The 21,685-nt window shown below is 33.6% G+C and overlaps 4 protein-coding genes across 4 annotated transcripts; 2 read left to right on the forward strand and 2 right to left on the reverse strand.

Annotated features, from left to right (window-relative positions):
- Positions 1 to 207: 207 nt before the first annotated feature.
- On the forward strand, positions 208 to 2,127 carry LOC111901930 (F-box protein SKP2A). Its single transcript, XM_023897789.3, has 5 exons — positions 208 to 515; positions 605 to 816; positions 889 to 1,237; positions 1,330 to 1,471; positions 1,564 to 2,127. Exons 2-5 carry the CDS (start codon positions 620 to 622, stop codon positions 1,938 to 1,940), a joined length of 1,065 nt encoding a protein of 354 aa, XP_023753557.1. The 5' UTR covers positions 208 to 515; positions 605 to 619; the 3' UTR covers positions 1,941 to 2,127.
- A 3,812-nt stretch (positions 2,128 to 5,939) lies between these two features.
- Positions 5,940 to 9,393, reverse strand: LOC111901929 (chaperone protein dnaJ 10). The gene is made up of 10 exons (XM_023897788.3): positions 8,974 to 9,393; positions 8,470 to 8,529; positions 8,236 to 8,318; positions 7,952 to 8,105; positions 7,739 to 7,868; positions 7,413 to 7,571; positions 7,008 to 7,186; positions 6,838 to 6,918; positions 6,511 to 6,657; positions 5,940 to 6,320 (listed from the first exon to the last, which is right to left on the reverse strand). Exons 1-10 carry the CDS (start codon positions 9,058 to 9,060, stop codon positions 6,234 to 6,236), a joined length of 1,167 nt encoding a protein of 388 aa, XP_023753556.1. The 5' UTR covers positions 9,061 to 9,393; the 3' UTR covers positions 5,940 to 6,233.
- A 3,600-nt stretch (positions 9,394 to 12,993) lies between these two features.
- Positions 12,994 to 15,258, forward strand: LOC111901979 (proteasome subunit beta type-4). The gene is made up of 6 exons (XM_023897850.1): positions 12,994 to 13,031; positions 13,229 to 13,305; positions 13,381 to 13,510; positions 13,570 to 13,734; positions 14,818 to 14,998; positions 15,145 to 15,258. Exons 1-6 carry the CDS (start codon positions 12,994 to 12,996, stop codon positions 15,256 to 15,258), a joined length of 705 nt encoding a protein of 234 aa, XP_023753618.1.
- A 6-nt stretch (positions 15,259 to 15,264) lies between these two features.
- Positions 15,265 to 17,449, reverse strand: LOC111901957 (ras-related protein RABC1). Its single transcript, XM_023897827.2, has 6 exons — positions 16,966 to 17,449; positions 16,505 to 16,573; positions 16,361 to 16,426; positions 16,169 to 16,290; positions 15,948 to 16,076; positions 15,265 to 15,787 (listed from the first exon to the last, which is right to left on the reverse strand). Exons 1-6 carry the CDS (start codon positions 17,099 to 17,101, stop codon positions 15,680 to 15,682), a joined length of 630 nt encoding a protein of 209 aa, XP_023753595.1. The 5' UTR covers positions 17,102 to 17,449; the 3' UTR covers positions 15,265 to 15,679.
- Positions 17,450 to 21,685: the final 4,236 nt, after the last annotated feature.

The raw sequence follows: 21,685 nt of genomic DNA on the forward strand, positions 1-21,685 counted from the left end.
TTTGAACCAAAACCAAAGAAAGTAAATTTTAAGTAACCTAGACGGTTATAACAAAGACGAAGGACTTCGGTGTACCAATGTAATGTTATCATTCGAGTGTCAACATCTCCAATTGGACCACAACAACACCCACAATCTTCCGTCCTTACACGTGGATTCATACGTGTCGCTCTTCTTCTCTCTCTATAAAACCTTCTTTGCTGCACTACTGATGGCCGATTAACAAAACCCCCTGTCAAAACACACAAACGAGTACACACATTCCTCAATGCAACCACTACATATATGATGACATTCATAGCTATACTATTTTACCCCTAAAATTTCATTGAACTGCGTTAATCTCTCATTTTCGATCATCTTTTCTCTCTGATCGAAGCAGTCAATCGGCGAAACGAAATACCCTCGTCTCCGGTTTCGATTCAGCAACCCATCTCTCGTTTCCGATCATTCTCCGAAGTGATCGACTTCAATTTTCGGTTTCTTTACACCTGTACTTTCTTTATTTCATCTGGGTATTCAAGATTTCAATCTCTTAACTGTTGTTTCTTGCTGTTAATTACTGCTATTTTGTCGCTGTATAACCCTAATCTTCTGTAATTAGTTGGAAAATCGCTAAATGTCGACCATGAAATGCGATGAACTGGAGGTGGTCGGAGGTGGGGCGATTATCACCGACTGGAATGACATTCCGATGGAGCTTCTGTTGAGGATTGTTTCTTTGTTAGATGATCGAACTGTCATCATCGCTTCTTCTGTTTGTAGTGGATGGAGATACGCTATCTGTTCGGGACTTTCTCATATTTCATTCTCTTGGTACCTTTCTTCCTTCCATGGCTTCTGCTCATAAATCCACCACTTTTCCTTACTCCGTGCTTCTTTTTACAGGTGCAAAAACAACATGAACAGCTTGGTGCTTTCCATGGCTCCCAAGTTTAAAAACTTAAGGGGTTTGATTCTCCGGCAAGATAAGCCACAGCTGGTTGATTACGCCGTCGAGACCATCGCAAATAACTGTCACGACTTGCAGGAAGTCGACCTCAGCAAAAGCTTTAAACTTTCCGATCGATCTTTATACGCTTTAGCTCATGGTTGTCGTAGCCTTATCAAGCTCAACATCAGCGGATGCTCTTCATTTAGTGACATCGCTCTTGCGTATCTCACTGGGTATTGCAGAAAATTGAAAATCTTGAATCTTTGTGGGTGTGTCAAAGCTGCATCCGATAAAGCCTTGAAGGTAATTAAAGAATGAACTTTTTTGTTCTTTCCAACTTTAAACTTCTCAAATGCGTGATTCGATCATGATCATGATCACGATCATGTGTGCAGGCTATTGGATACAACTGTGGTGAACTTGAGTCGTTGAATCTTGGGTGGTGTGAGGAAGTTAGTGATGCTGGAGTAATGAGCTTAGCTTTCGGATGTCATGATCTACGTGCACTTGATTTATGTGGTTGTGTTCTTATAACAGGTACTTTTGACACTTTGTGTTTCTTTCTTGAATATTATCGACATCATTTAGCATTGATTGATATGATGATAATTTGTGATTACTGATTACAGATGAGAGTGTGATAGCACTTGCGAACAATTGTCGACATCTGAGATCATTGGGTCTTTACTATTGTCAAAACATTACGGATAAAGCTATGTATGCATTGGCACAGAGTCGAGTAAAGAATGAAGATGAAGTATGGGAGTCTGTTAAAAGCAGAAGGTATGAAGAAGATGAAGGGCTTATGAACCTGAACATAAGTCAATGCACGGCGTTGACTCCGCCGGCTGTTCAGGCACTATGTGATTCTTTTCCGGCACTTCATACATGTCCCGGTAGGCATTCACTTATTATAAGTGGGTGTTTGAATTTAACTTCTGTTCATTGTGCTTGTGCTTTTCAAGCACATCGTGCACTCAACACGCTTGCTCATCATGCGTATTAGAAACGGGTCGGGCTTAGACTTGTTGGGCTTGAATCGGGTTTTGACTTTATCATGGGCTAGGTTTCTATGGGTTGTTTCTTGTTGTTTTGGGATGGAAATCATGTTATATATGTTGGTTGTGTTTTGATTTAGCAGTTTTTGAACTTGTTAACGTTTGGATATTGATATCAAGAGAGAAATTATTAGACGTGTGTGAGGCTTTGTTATGTTTTTCTTTTTTATTATTATTTTTTTATTTCTATAATTGATGGATTAAGACTAACGCCTTGCCGAGTTCCACTTAAGGAGAGAAATGGGAGTTAAGGAGAGAAATGAGAGGTGGGAGGATACGGAGGGAGAAATGGGAGTTAAGGAGAGAAATGAGAGGTGGGAGGATACGGAGGGATGGAGAGAAATGGGAGTTAAGGAGAGAAATGAGAGGTGGGAGGATACGGAGGGAAAGTGAGGGGAAAGTGAGGGGTGTCGAAGGAAAATCGTGTTTTCGAGTTTCATTAATGGAAGGAAAGTGAGGGGAGGGGAAGGATTTTAGAGTCATATTTTCCTTCTAAATTTTCCTCCCAAATTGGGCGGATTTGGAAAGAAAGTGAGGGGAAGAAAAATTTTAAGTTTATTTTCTTTTTCCTCCTAACTCGGGAATATAAAAACTAAAAATTTTCTTTTCCTTTCATTTCCTTCGAACTCGGGAACACAGAATAAAGAATATTTTCTTTCACCTCTCTTTCTTACTGTCAAAATTTTCCTTCCTTTTCTTTTAATGAATTTACATAAAAACTCAGGAACAAGACCTTTCTTTTCTTTTAATGAATTTACATAAAAACCCAGGAACAAGACGTAAAAGTGAGTGGACGCAACAAAAACATACAACTTCCGTGCAATTTGTTAATACAATTTATCTTTTAAATTTATGTATAGCAACTTGATAGTAAGTTGCAATATTATTCAAGAAAACCTCATTGGCAAACAAATCCTATATAGACCACCCAATACCCATATTCAAGAAACCACGTAGGCACCAAATCCCAAATCCCATACATACTATCTAATCTCATTTATGGCACCGTGATACTTGGTGTTAGCCCTAGATCGGGAGATAATGGCCTGTAGTTAGGAAGATCAAGAAAGAGGATTTCCACATAGGAATACATAGTAACTTGAAGTGGATAGTTTGGTGATGGGAACACGTCCTAGTCTACATCTTAGCGGGAAATGAGATACGAGGATGTGGATGCATGAATTTGAAGGTCATAGGAAAGGGTTCCTCGATCGTATAACGATGCACTTTAACACACCATAGGGGGCCTCCATGGGTCATGTATAAAGAAACATATTTGCTAGACGGTGTTGCTAAGATCTAAGTGTGGTGAACATGAGATACTGAAAAACGCAAACAAGACTTGATACTTAGTATCGATGATAGAGGGCCGGAACCGTCCAATTTAGAAAAATGTGTCAATAGGTGTACGACATGGTTTGCAATTAAGCATCTTGACACACTTAACAGTGGCGTACTATGTCTTGCTGAGAAAGATTCCAACACCATATCAGGTAGCAGCAGAGATGCTAAGAAAGAAATTGAGGTCGCATTGATCGGTCATGGAGAAATTTATGGGAAGGAGACGACCACACGAAGTAAAGTCGTGGACAAGGTTATCAAAACAATGCCATCAACATAAAATAACAGACAAGTAGTGGAAGACCTTCGATGACAGACCCAAAAAGAAAAATCAGGGGTTGCATAAATATTTTAGAGGTTGCACTAATAGAAAAAACTCATTTCCGAATGAAGTTTCTGACACAAAATCGTCACTAAACCGAAGAATTTACACTATATTTACAATTATCAGACTTTGTGATGGATTTCCAACATATTTTGAAGGATTTCTGAAAAAAAAAATCATGAAATTTATATTCGACAGGAAAATTTAAGAGGTATCCCATGCTACATAGTAGCGCCAACCCTGCTGACGGTAAACAAAGAGAGAGAAAGACAAAGGAGTTTGAGCGACTGTGAGAAAAACCAACGCTAGCAACAAAAATGTTGAAATCATGTACAAGGAGCCTGTCGGATGCTATATAGAACCAACATAGATGGAATACCTTATATGAAAACGACTATTACGAAATCCTGGTAGCTGGTACATAAATACAGACTCGTGAAAGTGTCTTTAGAGGAAGACATTCTTAACATCTAGTTGTTTATAAGTCACTAAAGTGGTGTGAGACAGAATGGTGTAGTCACTCATCACAGTCTAAGTTATGGCATTCGTTTTTACCGTTGGCAACAATCGTGCTTTGCGTCGAGCAAAGGAACCATCGACGTGTAACTTCCATTAAAAAAAATTCAAATTGTTTGCATAATGTTGACCTTGGGGGTCTTAGACATGTGTTGAATGTGCGTAGAATACCTAATGTAGTTATGGGTTTATCATATTTGGCACGATGTCTATTTGTGTTATCTCTTTTTATTCACATTTCTACACCAAAACAAATCATCGTAAACATTTGAATATCATTGATTATATAAGGCGTGTTTAGAAAAACTAGGTGGTAACGTTTTATTAAACGCTATGTGAGATAAATTTTACATTTGGTGCGATTTGTTATACTAAACACTAAAAACTTGTCGTGTCAAACAAGATTTTTTTTTTTGTTTAAAACAGAGCGTTTTGTCAAATGCTAGAATCTCCCACATGCTTCGTGCCAAAAACTTGTAGTGTCAAACAAGATATATTTTTTTTTGTTTAAAACATAACGTTTTGTCAAATGCTAGAATCTTCCACACGCTTCGTGCCAAACATACCATATAATGTTCTTCAAATGGGGGTTTTCCCCATTTTGTGTCTTTTCACTATAAATCCGATGTTCATTACTTTATTGTTTATATTTTGGTCATTACAAGTACACACATATTGTTTGAAATAAGTGCTTTAAACTTTTTATCCATGGCTTTTTGCCTCTTCAAGTCCTTGAGAGCGGAGCACCAGGAGAGAGGGTAATAGTAAGAACACATTTTTAGTAATTAATATGTTAAAATTATTTCCTACACATGTTTGGTAGTATCAAATTTCAAAAACAGAACAAAGATAAACAATGAACACATCCATCAATAGAAAATACTAAATTAATCTTCATAATAAGAAAGTATATAGATTCAGGCGCCGTTTGTTTTTTTGAAGCAAAAACACCTGAAGTCTGTTGACTATATCTGCAACCCTTTGTAGCAGAAAAAGTGGAACAAATGATTGCAACCTGTAATAATAAGTATGTTTATTTTTTAAGGTCTGTAGGTTGCTGTAAAAAACTGAAGTTTAAATAAACTAATTTTATAATTTCATATTTTGCATTAACTGCTCAACAATTTCATTCCGTAACCAAGTCTTATATTCACGGTCCGCTGCAGTATCATGTTTTCCTCAACCGATACATGCTTGCTATCCTTTAATGAGTAATTTACTATAAGATAACAACATAGGACAAAAGATTCATGGAACATACGTAGTACTTGAACACAACGTAGAAGTTACGTTCCAATAACTTTAATGTATATTCATGTCCCGTCATTTCAAATCTCTGTTGAAGTTTAGTCATATATTCTTTATCTCTCATTCATTTTAGAATTTCCTGTACTAAATGATTATCTAAATATACACAAATTTCAAATTACAATAATTGTTCTGAGAATACACATCTTAGACCATATATTACAAGTAATTGCTTTTGTTGAGCATATTATATTTATTCATTTAAATTATATTTAATTTTGTGGTGGTTAAATTATATTTATTCATTTTTATTGTTAATTATAAATTATATTTCACTGAAAGTAAAGTGAGAAGATGTTTGAAGATGAGGGTTATGTGGGTTATTAAACAACAGTTTTTAAGTAAAAAATCTTTTAAAAAACAAACGTCAAGTTTTGAGCGGCGCAACAAGAAATGATTAGAAGCAGTTTTTTTATAAAAACAAACAACACCTCAATTTACAATCTTACACCTTCCATCAAGAAACAAGATCCACAAGCACCATTTATTCATGATAATGTATACCCAATGAATCGTAGATCACTAGAAAGAGACCACAAAGTATTTTTCCTTACAAAAAGGTTAGAGAAAGCAATTTCACATATGTTCAATTATCAATGTTGTATAAGGAAAAATAACACACAATATTCAATTTAATCAACCGATTGCACCTCTATATCCAAGATCTTTGCATCCTTTTTTTTCTTTTTGGACTTTACATGACCAATCTTCAACAACTGTTGCTAATAACATTAGCGACACCACTCATCAATCATTTGTTGCCTTTGTAAACAATCTCATCATCATCATCCACATCATATGCTGGATTACACAGGCACCTGAATAGTCTACCGATTCCCTGTCATTATATTCAACAAACAAACAAATCAGATTTGGATTCCATCGCTAATCCGTCGGTAATTGTCCATTTTTAGCGACAGATTGATGATTTTCAACAATGGCATGCATCATATAACAAGTTTCCTTTAGTAAACGCATTAGAAAAAACTATCTGTCATTTGAATCAAATATTTGTTAAAAAAACGAACCTGTGTGATTAAGGGCGCTCGATAGTTGAGTGTTCTTGGTGAATCATCATCATCATCACTGCTATCATCAGAGCTGCTTGTATCATCATGAATATCTGAAGCTATTTTGTTCTTCGATGTTCCAACATTTTGTGATATTTTTTCTCTCTAAATACAAGATATCACCATCAAAATTGGTTTCTAAATAACAACTTATCTAAATGCAATTCAATAGTTAAGACACTACTAGAAAAGATAGCACTTAGCGAAAAAATCAGTCGCTAATGGTCTATCTTTAGCGACGGATTTAGTCTGATTTTCTAGTAGTGGAAAACATACAAATCCCACCTGAAATATTTTTCCTAAGAGTTTTAGAGCCACAGCACGGGCTTTAAGTTCCTCTTTCTTGGCATTATTTTCATGGAGAATCTACGAAATAAATCAAAACCTTCATAACATAACTTCAAAAAACTTTTGAAGTTTTAGAAAATAAACGAATGAGACCAAAAAAGATTCACCATTTGACAAACATGTAAAAGGGTAACTTCAATGTCAACTACATTCAACTTCCATAATGAGTTCATTAATGTATCCTTGCTGGATCTTAGATGTGATTCCACGTCATTTGTGGGCCCACTTCCATCCATTTTAAATTGGCGACGCATGTCTTCTTGAAGTTGCAACAACTGAAAAGCACCTACAAACATTTTTCACCAAAATAAGATAACTTCGATATTCATCTATTTGTAGATTACATCATCCTACTTTCATTTATTCCATTACATCATTGTACTTTCAAATATTTTTCTTATTAGGACATTGTATTTTGAAAAATCTAGCAACAAAAATGACATTGCTATAATCGGGTAGATTTTTGAAAAAAAGTACGTTTCTATTTCTTGAAATTAACCCTTTATAGTTACCTTTTGCTGCAGTAATTTGTGATTTCCAGAAATGCCCTTTGTTTCTTACCCATTCAGCCATAAATGGTACCCCAAGGTAAATGGCTTTCTTTCCAAGCTCTTGTGCAGCCTGTCTTTCATATATGTATCCAATTGTATGCAAGATATTTGCTCCAAAAGCTGTCAAAATGATATATATATATATATATATATATATATATATATATATATATATATATATATATATATATATATATATATATATATATATATATATATATTCCTGTATTATATATACAAACAAATACATGTATCCATGAATCAAACATATGAATTTATAAAGTTACCTGCTTGTGAAAGTCGATCTGCCTCAGATTCAGCAAGATGTAAAAACTCTTCTTTATCACCATGAACATATGGGTGGATGAAATTTTTGAGTGATCTAGCAAGTTTTTCTTCCCTTTCCCTTTGGATAGTCTACATGATACAAACTCAAATATGAAATTAAAGAATCATTCAATTCTTGTATGAATGAAAGAATTGAACTTTGAAATACTTGCCTTTAATCTTTGATGCAAGATTTCTGGGCTATCATTTTCACTGACTAATTCAGCAGAAGCCATTGTTGCTACAGCTAAATGTCCTATGTAGTCTTCAAATAATTCACTTCCAAAAAGAACAGCAAAAACAGCAGTGGAATCGAGCATAGTGTCCCTATGAAATGATGACACATGTAATTAAGAACACATGAGTTTTGGAGAACCCTTGGTGGGTTTTTTTTTTGTCTATGTACATGAACTTATTTTTGGAAAACTAAAATTGAAATTAAAGTGGAAATGCTTACTTAGATATGGAGCACTTCCCATTTTGATCATATGCATCTCTTTTCACAGGATCACTCAAAACCTGATAAGCTTCACCAAGTACCTGATTATGAACAAGATTTATTAATCACATTGTACAATCGTAAAACATATTCTCCTATAACTTTATGCAATGAGAACACTAAATATTTTCTAATTTTATATTAAAATGTTCAAAATCCCTTTTATTTTCTAATGAAGAATCAAACACTTGCCTGAAATCTTTCAGCAGCTTGAGGATCATCTGGATTCTTATCAGGATGAACTTGGCGTGCCTGTTACACAAACAACCCTATAGTTAATAGTCACAAAGACTAATTTATTCACAGGAAAATAAACAATTATAAAATTTGAACTTTCAAAAGGGGTGGAAGTGTCGGATTATATATGATCAGCATGATATGAGACATAAATAGCTTCAAACCACGATCTTGTATCAATAAAAAGGTCCCATTTACACGAAATATAATTATTCCCTAGTGTGCCAAATACCCTAAACTTCCAATAAAGATAGTTCCTTTGTGGAATTACAACAAACACATAATATGCATCTCAATTGAACTAAAGAGACACATAGAAACTTCCGATGTTCTTGAATCAGCAACACCAAATCAAGTTTTAGATAACAAAAACATTCAACTTGTGATTTGAAAGTGTCGAGATGTTGATGAGATTGTAATTAACGAAAAAAAAAGAAAGAGAAAGGGTATGAGCGAGACCTTCAGATAGTAAGCTTTTCTAATATCGTCATCAGATGCGAGTGGACTAACACCAAGAACATCATAATACTCCGATTCTTTCACCATTACACAATAAACTTTCAGGTTACCCGAGTACAAAAGAACTCTTCAGATCACACCCAAAAGCCGATCCCTGAATTCCAGGGTTCGATAGTGGCAGATCAATTATGATCTACAGAAGAGAATGTGTAAAAAAGATGAGGGAGAGCATAGGAGCAAGTGGAAAAGACATGACTTTCCAGTTCTGAACATCGAATAAAGAAAGATCAAAAGGGAAAAAGGCTATATTTTTTCATTTTCCGAAAGCTTTTTCGCGGGAGGGAAACAGTATTTTAACGGTTGATATGTGGTGCTAATGATTCACTCCTGCTTGTGTGGCGTCTTTAACAACTTTTTGAAATGGCCATGACTTGCTTTTGACAATGGTGTTGCTTGGTGGGTTATTTTTGGTTCTGGGTTTGGACTTATGAGCCCACTTCTTGACCCATAGACCCACCCACCCGACATCGACACCCCACAAATAGAGTATTCAAGAAGTGGTCCTGGTCCTGTTATTGCATGGGTTCATGTGAAGTAAATGGTAAGCATAAGTACATGTAATAAATAACAACGGATGTGTCAGGATGAGGTAAATAATTTATAATTCATTACTTGTATAGATGGTATAAGAGATAAAATTAGAAAGTTTGAGCAACATATTTAAGAAAAAAGGGATAAATTATAAAGTAGGTTAATATAATATTTAGCACGTTGTAAGCAACTTTAAAGTTTAAACCCATCTACCACGTTTGTTTTGCATCTAATTCCTTTCAACATTTTGGATCATTGAGATTATTAGCTCTAAGAATAAATAAAGTTGGACCTTAGTCTTATGTAACATGATTTGTATTCGTCAAATGTATTGGTGATTTTAGTGTCACGTGATCATTTAGTATAATTAAATAATTACAAACTCACAAGTATATGTAGTGTCAAGAAGTGGGTCACTTGACCCACCTAAAAAAACAATTGTTACAAATAATATATAAAACTTGTTTGTGACCTACCTAAAATTTTTTGAGTGACATATCTTATTTTGTTTGACAAAAACATTAATATAACTCCATACTTTTAAAACCAATCTTTTATTTTCCACTAGAACAATTACTTAATTACCCAATACAAATTTTTAGTGATAGTTTTAGTGTTATATATTGAAAAAATGAGTGATCAATTTTTGAGTGAAAGTTTAGTGTCATATATTGAAAAATGTGTTTTAGATAAAATTAGTAATGATATAATTGTGAAAATATTTCAAATATTAGACCTCGTCATGAATAATTGTAAGAACTTTATTTATTTATTTATTTTGCTTATAGGACCCAACCAACTACTAGTATTTTTTTTACTATTTTATTTTTGTATATCTGTTTCATTTATATAGAGAATCACGTATGTTTCTATTATAGACTCGCCAGTGAGTGTAATTAGATCTTTATAAGAGTGCCAAAGGGAACATAACTTATGATCTAATATAAGTCTGGCGGTGCAGAATATACACTTTTATAAGTCGGGTCCCGACCATGATACATAGTTGATACATAGTGGGGGTCAAGAGGGTCGCTTTGTATCGTAGGATCACAGGGCAGAGTTAGGGATGTAAACATTGGCTAAATGGAAGCCTACTCCACTAGGAAATCCTCAGTCCTAACAAAAAATAAACAAGGGTTAAACTCATTCCACCCCAAAGTTTTATTAAAAAGAAAACAAAATTGCAAGAATGGTCTCTGTGGTTAGGCTAAAATTGTCACTTTGGGCCAAACAGGTTTGGACTAACACTCATGAACCAAAGGTTTTCAATTTTTTGCCACTTTGGTCTAATTTACTTTAGATTTTTTTATAATGACTATTTTGTTCTTTCTTTTTACTTTTTCAGTTTTTTTATTTACTCAAATACTTTTATTAAAAGAAAAAAAAAAAATACATCTCTCTCTCTCTCTCTCTCTTTCTCTCTCTCTCTCTCTCTCTCTATATATATATATATATATATATATATATATATATATATATATATATATATATATATATATATATATATATATATATAAAGTTGTTTTCCACATTTGTGTTCTACCGTTCTTCTTGTTTTCTTTAAACCCAAAAATTGAAACCTCAATTTCTTCGAGAATCGACCCCCCTAACCACATTGTTGGTCTCTCCTGTCCTTTCCTTAACCATCCAACCCCACTGATGGTGGGAAGCACGAGTTTTTCGGATTAAGAAAGAGGGAGCGATTTCTGAGGTAGATGTGACCTAATCTTGTGCTTCCATGGAAAATCGAATGTCTAAGGATTCCTTTTCGATCTTGTCGTCAACTTCAGTGGTATTCCTTTTTGATTAAAACGATGAAGTGGGTGGAGGAAGATGGAACATCGATGGGCTGATGAACTCCAAATTCAACATCGCAAATTTTCTCCCCCTTCTTGTTATCCCGATCTGATCAAGATTAGGTCAACTCCAAAAGAAAGACTCTCCGTTCTCTTTCCTTCTTTCTATTTAGTCGGACACCAAATTCGAGATCCATCTGTAAATTTTTTCTCTTCGTAAAATCATATCCAACACCCGTTGCTTAATGTTCAGACATTGGAGGCATCTGGTTATTTTCAAGGTAGTATTTAAGAGCTACACCCCCAACAACTACCTTTATCTCTTATGTTGTAAGGGACGATAATGAGGAAGAAAATCTAGTGGTGGCTGTAGAAACTATGGTGGAAGCTGGAGTGGTAGGATGGTGAGAATGGTTATGATGTAAGGTGAAACGATAATGAACATGAAATGGGGTCGGAGATGGAGAGATGGGGTCTCAACGATTTTTTTTCTTTCTAAACTCACCAAAACCAAAATCTATGTAATCTAATGTTGCAGTTATGATTTGTTTATTTGTGGAGATTTGTTTTGATTCTTGTGTGGATTTACAAATCTTGAAAATCCAAATTAGTTTGCTCCCGAGTATAAATCTAGGTTCTTTTGTTAGAGAGGGATGTATTTTCTTTTTTCTTTTTCTTTTAATAAAAGTATTTGAATAAATAAAAAAAACTGAAAAGGTAAAAAGAAAGGGCAAAATAGTCATTATAAAAAAATTTAAAGTAAATTGGACCAAAGTGTCAAGAAATTGAAAATCTTTGGACCATGAGTGCTAGTCCAAACATGTTTGGCCCAAAGTAGCAATTTCGGCCTAACCACATGAACCATTGTTGCAATTTTGTCTAAAAAGAAAGTCGTTTGGCAACCAGTCCCCACACAAGTTTATGACACCCCTAGGCATGGCCCCTAAAAATGATTTTGGACCATTAGGATGTAATGGAAATACACTTTCAAAATTGACATATTAGTATAGAATAACGAAATCCGACTTTCAAATTTAAGACCGACTACATCAATTGTGTTGGTCAACTTCAACTTCCTGGATGTGATAGCTTGAGACTAGCTTGGTTAGCTTGGGGCTGACCTATCAGTTTGAGATCAAACCGACTTTTCAGTTTTACTAATATATATTTACTTTTATATTTCGAAACACACTATTTTTTTTGTCATACTTGTCTAATTTTTGGATAGAATGAGTATAGCTAATCATCACACACCATTTTCTTAAGGATTTAAAAGTCCTCACATTCATCTAATACATTGTTTTTCTGTTTTGTGCATAAATGTACCACAACCCCTGAAATTTTTAAAAACATTTAAAAGTAGGCAACGCAGTAGGCCAATACACTAGATTGCTTGTTTGATGAGGGATAAGTATAGCAATATTCATAAAGGTTACTACTAGTAGTCTATAGATGTATCATTATATATATATATATATATATATATATATATATATATATATATATATATATATATATATATATATATAAGGAAAGGACTTCTGGACTTGTAGTTGCAAAAAATAGGAAAGTAACATGCATGCCATGCAAGCATGAGTAAGAATGATGTGGAATATGAGACTAGATAGTATATATGGATATAGGTATACCAGAGGATTGGGTTCATGCATGGTATTGGTTGAAGAAATGTCAAACAATGTATAGTTATGGTTTAAATTGATCATACTCTGTTGTAATGGGTACTTATTAAAAACTTTTATGATGTAATGGTTGCATTATTCAAATCTTTTAATGCAAAATACAGAACGTTTTACTTATGACTTTAACATAATGTTATAAATTGATTATGTTTTTTTCTTCTGAAACAGGTATCCATATGTTACAGGTACATCTGTGACTAGGATCAAATACAAAGATGGTATTCTCATGGCTGCTGATATGGGAGGTTTGAGTTTCATACTCGATTTTATTCGACTTTGACTTTTTTCTATTAATCTCATTGACTTTTGCTAGTTCACAGGATCTTATGGTTCTACTATACATTATAAGAGTGTTGAGAGAATGAAGCAAGTGGGGAAACATTCTCTCATTGGTGCAAGTGGAGAAATCAGTGATTTCCAAGAGATTCTTCTTTACCTTGATGAGCTTATGTAAGTATCTTTTTTTTTAGTTATACTTTTAGTTTGTTATAATTTATTTTGGAATACAGTTTGCATGACAATATGTGGGATGATGGGAATTCACTTGGTGCTAAAGAGGTCCACAATTATTTGACCCGGATTATGTACAATCGCCGCAACAAATTTGACCCGTTATGGAATTCTCTTGTAATTGGTGGAGTAAAAAATGGACACAAGTATATAGGCTCTATAAGGTCATGGACCATGTTTTGTTTTTTTTTTAATTATTTTTTCTTCTGACATGCATTGGACTTAGACTGTGATTAATATTAATAGCAATTTTTTATCCCATTTGAAAAGGTGGTATGGAGACTACGACTTGTGTAAAAGGGACAAAAGTTGCATTTTTTGTCCCACCCAAAAGAATGGAACAAGGTGGTAGAGACACAGAAACTAATACAGACAAAAATTGTAATTTTTTGTCTTAACAAAAAAGGTGGGATAGAGACAAAAAAGGTGGGACAGAGACTATGACGTATACTGATGTCGATGAGACAAAAATTGCAAGTTATTGTCTTAATAAAAAATTAGGAGAGAAACTGTGACCAATGTGAAAGAAACAAAAATTGTAAATTTTTGTCTTAACGAGAAATGGTGGAACAGAGACCATAAGGTTGTGGGACAGAGACTGTAACTGAGACTGATGTTAATGAAACAAAAACTGCAATTTTTTTTACCTAACCAAAAAGGTGAGATAAAGACTGTGGAATGACTTATGTTAATAGGACAAAAGTTGCAATTTTTTGTCCTAACCAAAAAGATGGGACTAATGTCTATGTGACAAAATGTATAATTTTTTGTCCTAACCAAAAAGGTGAGATAAAGAATGTGTAACCATTGATGCCAATAGGATAAAAGTTGCATTTTTTTGTCCTAACCAAAAAGGTGGGACTGATGTCTATAGAACAAAATGTATAATTTTTGTTCTAACAAAAAAGGTGGGATAAAGACTGTGATTGGAACGAATGATGTCAATAGGAAAAAAGTTGCAAATTCGTGTCCTAACCAAAAAAGTGTGGCCTATGTCTATGGGACAAAATGTACGATTTTTTGTTCTAACCCAAAAGGTGGGATAAAGACTGTGACGGGGATTGATGTTAATAGGACAAAAGTGACAATTTTTTCTCCCACTTGAAAAGGTGGAGCAATTATCCACTATTGTGTGTGTAAAAAGACGTTAATTCCCTCCCTATCCTTGTTGAAAATTGCCCTAGAAAGTGGTTCATAATGGAAGACTACTTAGTTTTGATGATATTTACTACTTATGTTCAGGTTAACATGATTGGTGTACACTTTGAGGAGAATCATGTTGCCACTGGTTTTGGTAATCATCTTGCAAGGCCAATTCTTTGTGAAGAATGGAGGGAGGATTTGAGTTTTGAGGAGGGTGTCAAATTATTGGAAAAATGCATGCGCAACCTTCTATATCGTGATAGGTCAGCTGTCAACAAGATTCAGGTATGAATCTTTAAATATGGCTAATGTACTTTAGTTTTTACCCATAATTATTGGTAAAGAAATGAAAAAACGTTGCTCTTATGGGTAAAAATAAACTGCATTGTCTTATTTTGCTTTCTCTAACGATATAAATTTGGAAATTACAGATAGAAAAGATCACAGATGAAGGGTTGACCATTTCTGAGCCTTACTCTTTGAAGACTTTTTGGAATTTTGGGGCTTTTCAGAACCCAACAGTTTGTGCTGAAGGATCATGTTAGGAAGGAATCTGAATTTTTTTCAAGTGATGTAATTCAATGGGTTTCAATGCTATGGTGTATTAGATTTATATTAACATTTTTCATATTTGATTGTATTGTCCAAATAAATAGATTTGATCTCTCATGTGTTTTTGTTTACTTTTTAAATTAAAAAATAAGTAAGAAATAAGAAACACATCAAACATACATCAACCACATTAGCGCATTGCAATTAGATGTAAAATGTATACACACATGCATAGCATAAAGACAACAAATTGATGTAACAATAAAATGATATTTCAAATAAACATAGAAACAAAAAAAAAAAAAAAGCAACCCGTCAAGATCAAATTTACACTTCCTTTATGAACGAATTAATGGCTACACAATTATGAAAAGTACTAGAAATTAAAAAAAGAGAAAGAAACACATATTAACTTCAGCAACAACCACTGGTTGATGCATCTGAAACAGGAGGCTTCTGTCTGAATATGTTTTTCTTCATAGTAGCTGATCCCTCAGCCATCAGACTTGGTGTATCCATAATCTACACATTTAAAGATATGCATTTAAATAGTAAAAAAATTACTATAAACATACTTAATGATTCACACTAACCTTAGTAATTTTGATCCATTACATCAATAATGATTCACACTTTTATGAATAAAATAAAATAAGTTAGATATAATAAGTTTTAGGCATACCTTTAAAACAAGCTCCTCAAAACACAGCTCCACATTCACCCGAGTTTTTGCACTACACTCTATAAAAAGGCATCCGTATTCCCTTGCAAACTCGATTCCCTCTTTTTTTGTGACAACCCTATCACTTTCCTACAAAGGAAAACTACTTAAGTTGACAGGTGATAGATAACAGATAACAGATGACAGATGACAAGCATAACTTTGTATTGTATAAAATTTACCTTATCAACTTTATTGCCAACAAGCATCTTGATGCAATCTTGATTTGTTGAGTGCATATCAATTTCTTTGGCCCATATATCCGATAAATTTGTAAATGTTTCTCGACGTGTTACATCATAAACTACTTGTATATGTCAAATGAAGCAATTAGTCAACATAACATTGACTAAAACATATAATTCATCACATACCCATTATAACTCCTTGAGCTCCTCTGTAATATGAACTAGTTAAAGTTCTGAATCTTTCCTGTCCAGCTGTAAAATAAGTCATTAGATAACTTTCATTGTATTTTAATTTTAAATGATTAGTTATTAATAAACTTTTACAGTTACCAGTATCCCATATAGCAAGCTTTAACTTCTTCCCATTTATGGTGACAAACTTTACCTTAAAATCAACCCCTATAATAATTGAAAACAATTCTTCAGAAGAAAAAAAAAAGAAACATGTTGTGTTAAAGATAACATGATGATATCAGTCACAATCTCTAGTTAAATTATCCAGAAATTTTGGAATTTATACATGATAAAGATAACAAGATGATCTAGAAAGGGAAGTTCCTGAATAGAGAAAAAGAAAGATCCCAGAATTATATATTGTTAATGGTTACTAAAACTGAGACATGTTAATCTTTTAGCTTTTGAGCTTCGTAGTTTATGTTACACAAAATGAGAATTTGGTCAAATCATGTTATGCTATATACAGAGAAACATGTTCCTACGAAATCAACAGTGGCAAGCAACAGATCTAATTTAGGAAATTACATGTAAATAAATGTGATCGAATGGTTTACCAATGGTAGGAGAAAGATCTTCAATTGCATTTGCGGAAGTGAAACTCAACAGAAGAGAACTTTTACCAACTCCTGAATCCCCAATTAACAACAGCTTGAACAAATAATCAAAATCCGCACTCGAAGACGGATCCATTGATAAACTAGAATCAGTCTCGAACTCTAGAAAACAATCGATGCCACAATGTTTCACAACCCCAAATTAAACGCATAAAAACATCATTAATGGTTTGCAGAATTAATGAGGAGAAAGAAAAACAGATAATTGCGAACCAAATTTCCCGATCTAGAAAGATGAACAATTCTAAAGGGTATTGTAACTATAAGATTTACAACCAAAATTATCAATACATCGAATATTAAATGTAAACTTGATCGAGTTTGCAATGATTGAAAGCAAAAGTGCAGAAACGAGAAGGAATCCCATCTGAATCACGAACGTTTATATACAAAGGCGATTGATAATTTATTCGGTGACATTGGGGTTGGGTGGCACTTTTGTGTTGTTCTTTTCAGGCTTCTCGGTGAAGAAAAAGAAAACCGTCGAAAGAGAAAGGACAAAAAAATAGTAGGAGTTATAATTTTTTGTTCAAATTACAAAAATAGTCCATTTGCTTGTCAATATAGTTCAATATTTTTTATATAATGTTTGATCATTCATAAATTTAACTTTATCGCACTTTTAGTCTCCTGACAATTTTTTTTAGGGGCGAGCAAAAACCGAACCGACTAAAGAAAAACCGACAAAACCGCAATAAACCGCAACCGAAAAACCGAAACTGATGCAAAAACCAGTGGTGCGGATTTAATTTTTGCAAAAACCAAAGGTCAACGGTGCGGTGTGGTTTCTATCCAAAAAATCGGTCCGCCAAAACCGAATCGCACCGCAAGCGTGTATAGTAATAAATCAATCAATGTATATTATATACATGCTTTTTAAAAAACTTATAAACGATAATATATTTATTATATGTTTATTTTGTGTTTGTGTAAGACTATATGGGGTGCAAAAGTAATGTTGTATTGTTAGCCAAACCTACTAATCGATTACATGTAATAAGCTTATAACAAATTAAGTCAAAATCAACAACCCTTTAATTATTAATTAGTTTGCAAGAGTAGTCACATGTTATATTTAAGTGACTTACAATTTTTGATTATGTATTTTTGTTTTGAGTTGAAAATGAATGGTTTAAAAAAAGACAACACAATACAAGCTAGCTTACATACACATGGTTTTCATTTCTTACAGTTTTAAAAAACCACACGAAAAAACATAAAAAACTGCACCAAATTCTAAACACGGTTTAAAACCGAAACCGCACCGATACAAACCGAAACCGCATTTTAAAACCGAAAAACCGAACCATTGCAAAACCGCACCCAACGGTTTTAAGAATGCAAAAACCGCACCATGCGGTTTGCGGTTTGGTTTGGCCTTAAAACCGCACCATGCTCACCCCTAATTTTTTTAGAACATTACATAAATATCACAACTTTTCAAGGTTATATTAGAATATACAATTAGGACAAATAGTGAATCATTTGATTGATCCCAAAACATAAATGAGGTGATTAGTTTGTTGACCTAGCACTTAATCCTTGCATACGAATCTTTTAGATGTGTGTCCATATATTGACTCGTAGCTTATGTGGAGAATCAACATTGAATCAACTAGGGTGCATATCAAAGTAACTAATTCGATTAAACCTTGTATAGTTGTTTTCTTATATGATCCTACTGATGGTCTTGTTGGATGGTGCATCAATGTCGGGTAACTGTTTTCTTCCGTTGTTGTCATAATCTTTATGACTAATACTAGTATCACAACCTTTCATGGAGACCATATTAGTGTATACCAAGTCCCGGATTTTGGTTCAAATCAAATTTAGGGATCTGAATTGCAAAAATGAAAAACAACATAGATCTCATTTTTATCGAGGTAGTCTGGTCACACACATTTAACCTTGAAATGTGTGTGGATTTAAACAAAATTTAGATTTTACATTTTTGGTCATTTAGCTTATCATTATTTTTTATATAGCTTTTATTATTAAAAACTCTACCTTTTATTCAGATTATATATTATACATTAATTACTTTATTCATATTATATATTATACATTAATTACTTTATTTAAGAATATGTTCATGTATTATTTTTAGGAAATTACATTTTTAAATAAATCTGATCAACATCTTCGCATAAACACCGATATTGAATATATTATATTGTTACGAAATTACAAAACCATTTAAATATGACATTGCATTACTAAATAAACATTAAACAACAATACAAATTAAGCACACATTAAAACATAAATTAATAAAACTACATGCTTCATATGACATTGTATCTTGGTTGAGAATTTGAACAATTTTTTCGATTATGACCAGGTTGGTGACATAATCCACATTTACGAGGTTCGTCGGGGTGGCAAATGTCCATCTCATTATGAAAACGGTTTGAATGTCTCCGATCTTGATGAACATAGAGTTTTGAGTAATATGTTTGAATCTTCCAGACCCTAACCAATAATCAACATGAGAAAGTGGTAGAAAAGCATAATTTTACTGATGTTTATACATCATTGTAGTGTACACATTATTCACAATAGAAAGAGGGTTAACCCTTCTACACCGACAAACTGAAAGAGCATGAGAACACTAGAATCTTTCCATTTGCCATTTTCCACATGTGCATGTTTGTTGAAAATAATGGACAGTATGCGTATTTCCTCTGGTGCCATTAATCCATAACTTTGTAACAATTTTGTAGACACCTTCATTGTGATCAAACTCGGTTAAATTATGGCTTTATGTACGAGTGTCTCGGTTACAAAATAGACGCCGCATACGTGATTGTAGAGGTGTATTGCAATTCATTGCAACATTATTATACTTTCTAAAAAGTTACACAGTTCTGTTGAATGTAAGGTCAATACACGTCCTAATCGGTAGATGTCTTGCTCACCGCAACGTACTGTTCATACTATCAGAGATATTTGTTGTCAAGATACCCCATCTACGATTTTCATCATATAAAAGACACCACTGACTTTTATTGATTTTTTTTAAATACTTCCAAGCTTCAAGTTTGAGTTTTTTTGACTTCTCTCATATTTGTAACAAACTTCCTTTTCTGTGTGGCGCTCCCAATAGTCCAACAAAAATTTTTAAGACTAAAGTTCGTGTATCTTTTCATGAAATTACTTGTAATGTGTCGAAGACAGAATCGACGGTATGCTAATGGCTCTTTCCATTCTTGTAGATTTTCCATTGTGTCACACCCCCGAACCAGACGACAGAAACGTCCGAGGGCTTGTGCGTGACTTCATCTTGAAATATCATTATAGTGAATATAATTGAAACATAACATCATCATCATCACACATGTAATATAACAACATTCATTGTTTACATCAATTATGGTATTTGAATATTACATGCCAAAATAGTAAGTGTATGATGAAACAAAATATAACACAATATCCATTAGTTTGTTTCGTTCATCCTGCTTCAACGGTTTCCTGAGAATACAAGTTATTTTGAAAAACAGTCAACATAAAAATGTTGGTGACTTCATAAGCATGTTTGTGAAAATGATTTGTATAACTTTGAAAACCACCAGAAAATCCTATATTTTCTGCAAACTGTTTAGTGTGTTTGTGTCAGATCTTGTATTAATGCATGTATGTTATTGTTTATTTGACTAAAAGGGGTAAAGAGAATGTAGAGAGAATATAAAGAGCATGTAAAGAGAATGTTTCCAGACAACCCGATGTCGTCTGTAAAAGAGAAAGCTGCCATACCAACCCCCGAGGTTGAGTACCAGTACGAGAATGTTTCCGAGTAATCTAAGAGAAAAGAGAATGGTCTTCCGTAAACTTCATAACGTTAATTCCTCTAAGTGAGTCGTCCTAACCATACTAAATAATGACAATTTCACATGTCTTGGCGTTGTTGGACGCCGGTTTTGATTTTTGATTATAAGGTTTTCGTCACCCTAAACTGAGTTAGTCTAACTGTAGCGAACAGCTCAGGTGTGGGGTGTCATCCTCGTATAGATCTATACACAAATCCCCGCTCTCCCTCCAAGAGACTCTGGTTATAAGTATAGGCTACGATCGTACACTTAATAGGTGCCAACCGACAAAACTCACTAGATCCTTAATCGAATTTACGCGAAGAAAGGTATAATCTTATTCCAGGCCCAATGAACCATATAAGTGAACCACTAAGGCATCGCTAAACATGTAAATCATTTAAAGGCCCAAATTGGAATGAAATTATATAACATGGGCCCAAATATATATATATATATATATATATATATATATATATATATATATATATATATATATATATATATATATATATATATATATATATATATATATGAAAGGACAACTAAGACCCATTTCACATGTAAGGTATTTACAGGCTCAAATAGCACACAAATAGTATCCAAGGTCCGTCGCACAAGTTAATGGGTCAATGAGGCCCAATAAACATATAAATAGTATACATGACCTATTACACATAAAAATGGGCCACTAAGGCCCAATAACCTAGAAAATGATCAAATTAATTTGTTTGTTAGTTATCGTTGGTTTTGGTTCAAGTATTCACTAAAATAGCATGAAAGCCCACTTTTTGTATAATGACATTCTTGGCCCAATAAGCCAAAAATTTATAATTAAGGCCCAATTTTTG

The sequence above is a fragment of the Lactuca sativa genome, chromosome 6 (genome assembly GCF_002870075.4).
Source record: "Lactuca sativa cultivar Salinas chromosome 6, Lsat_Salinas_v11, whole genome shotgun sequence".
Taxonomy (NCBI): domain Eukaryota; kingdom Viridiplantae; phylum Streptophyta; class Magnoliopsida; order Asterales; family Asteraceae; genus Lactuca; species Lactuca sativa.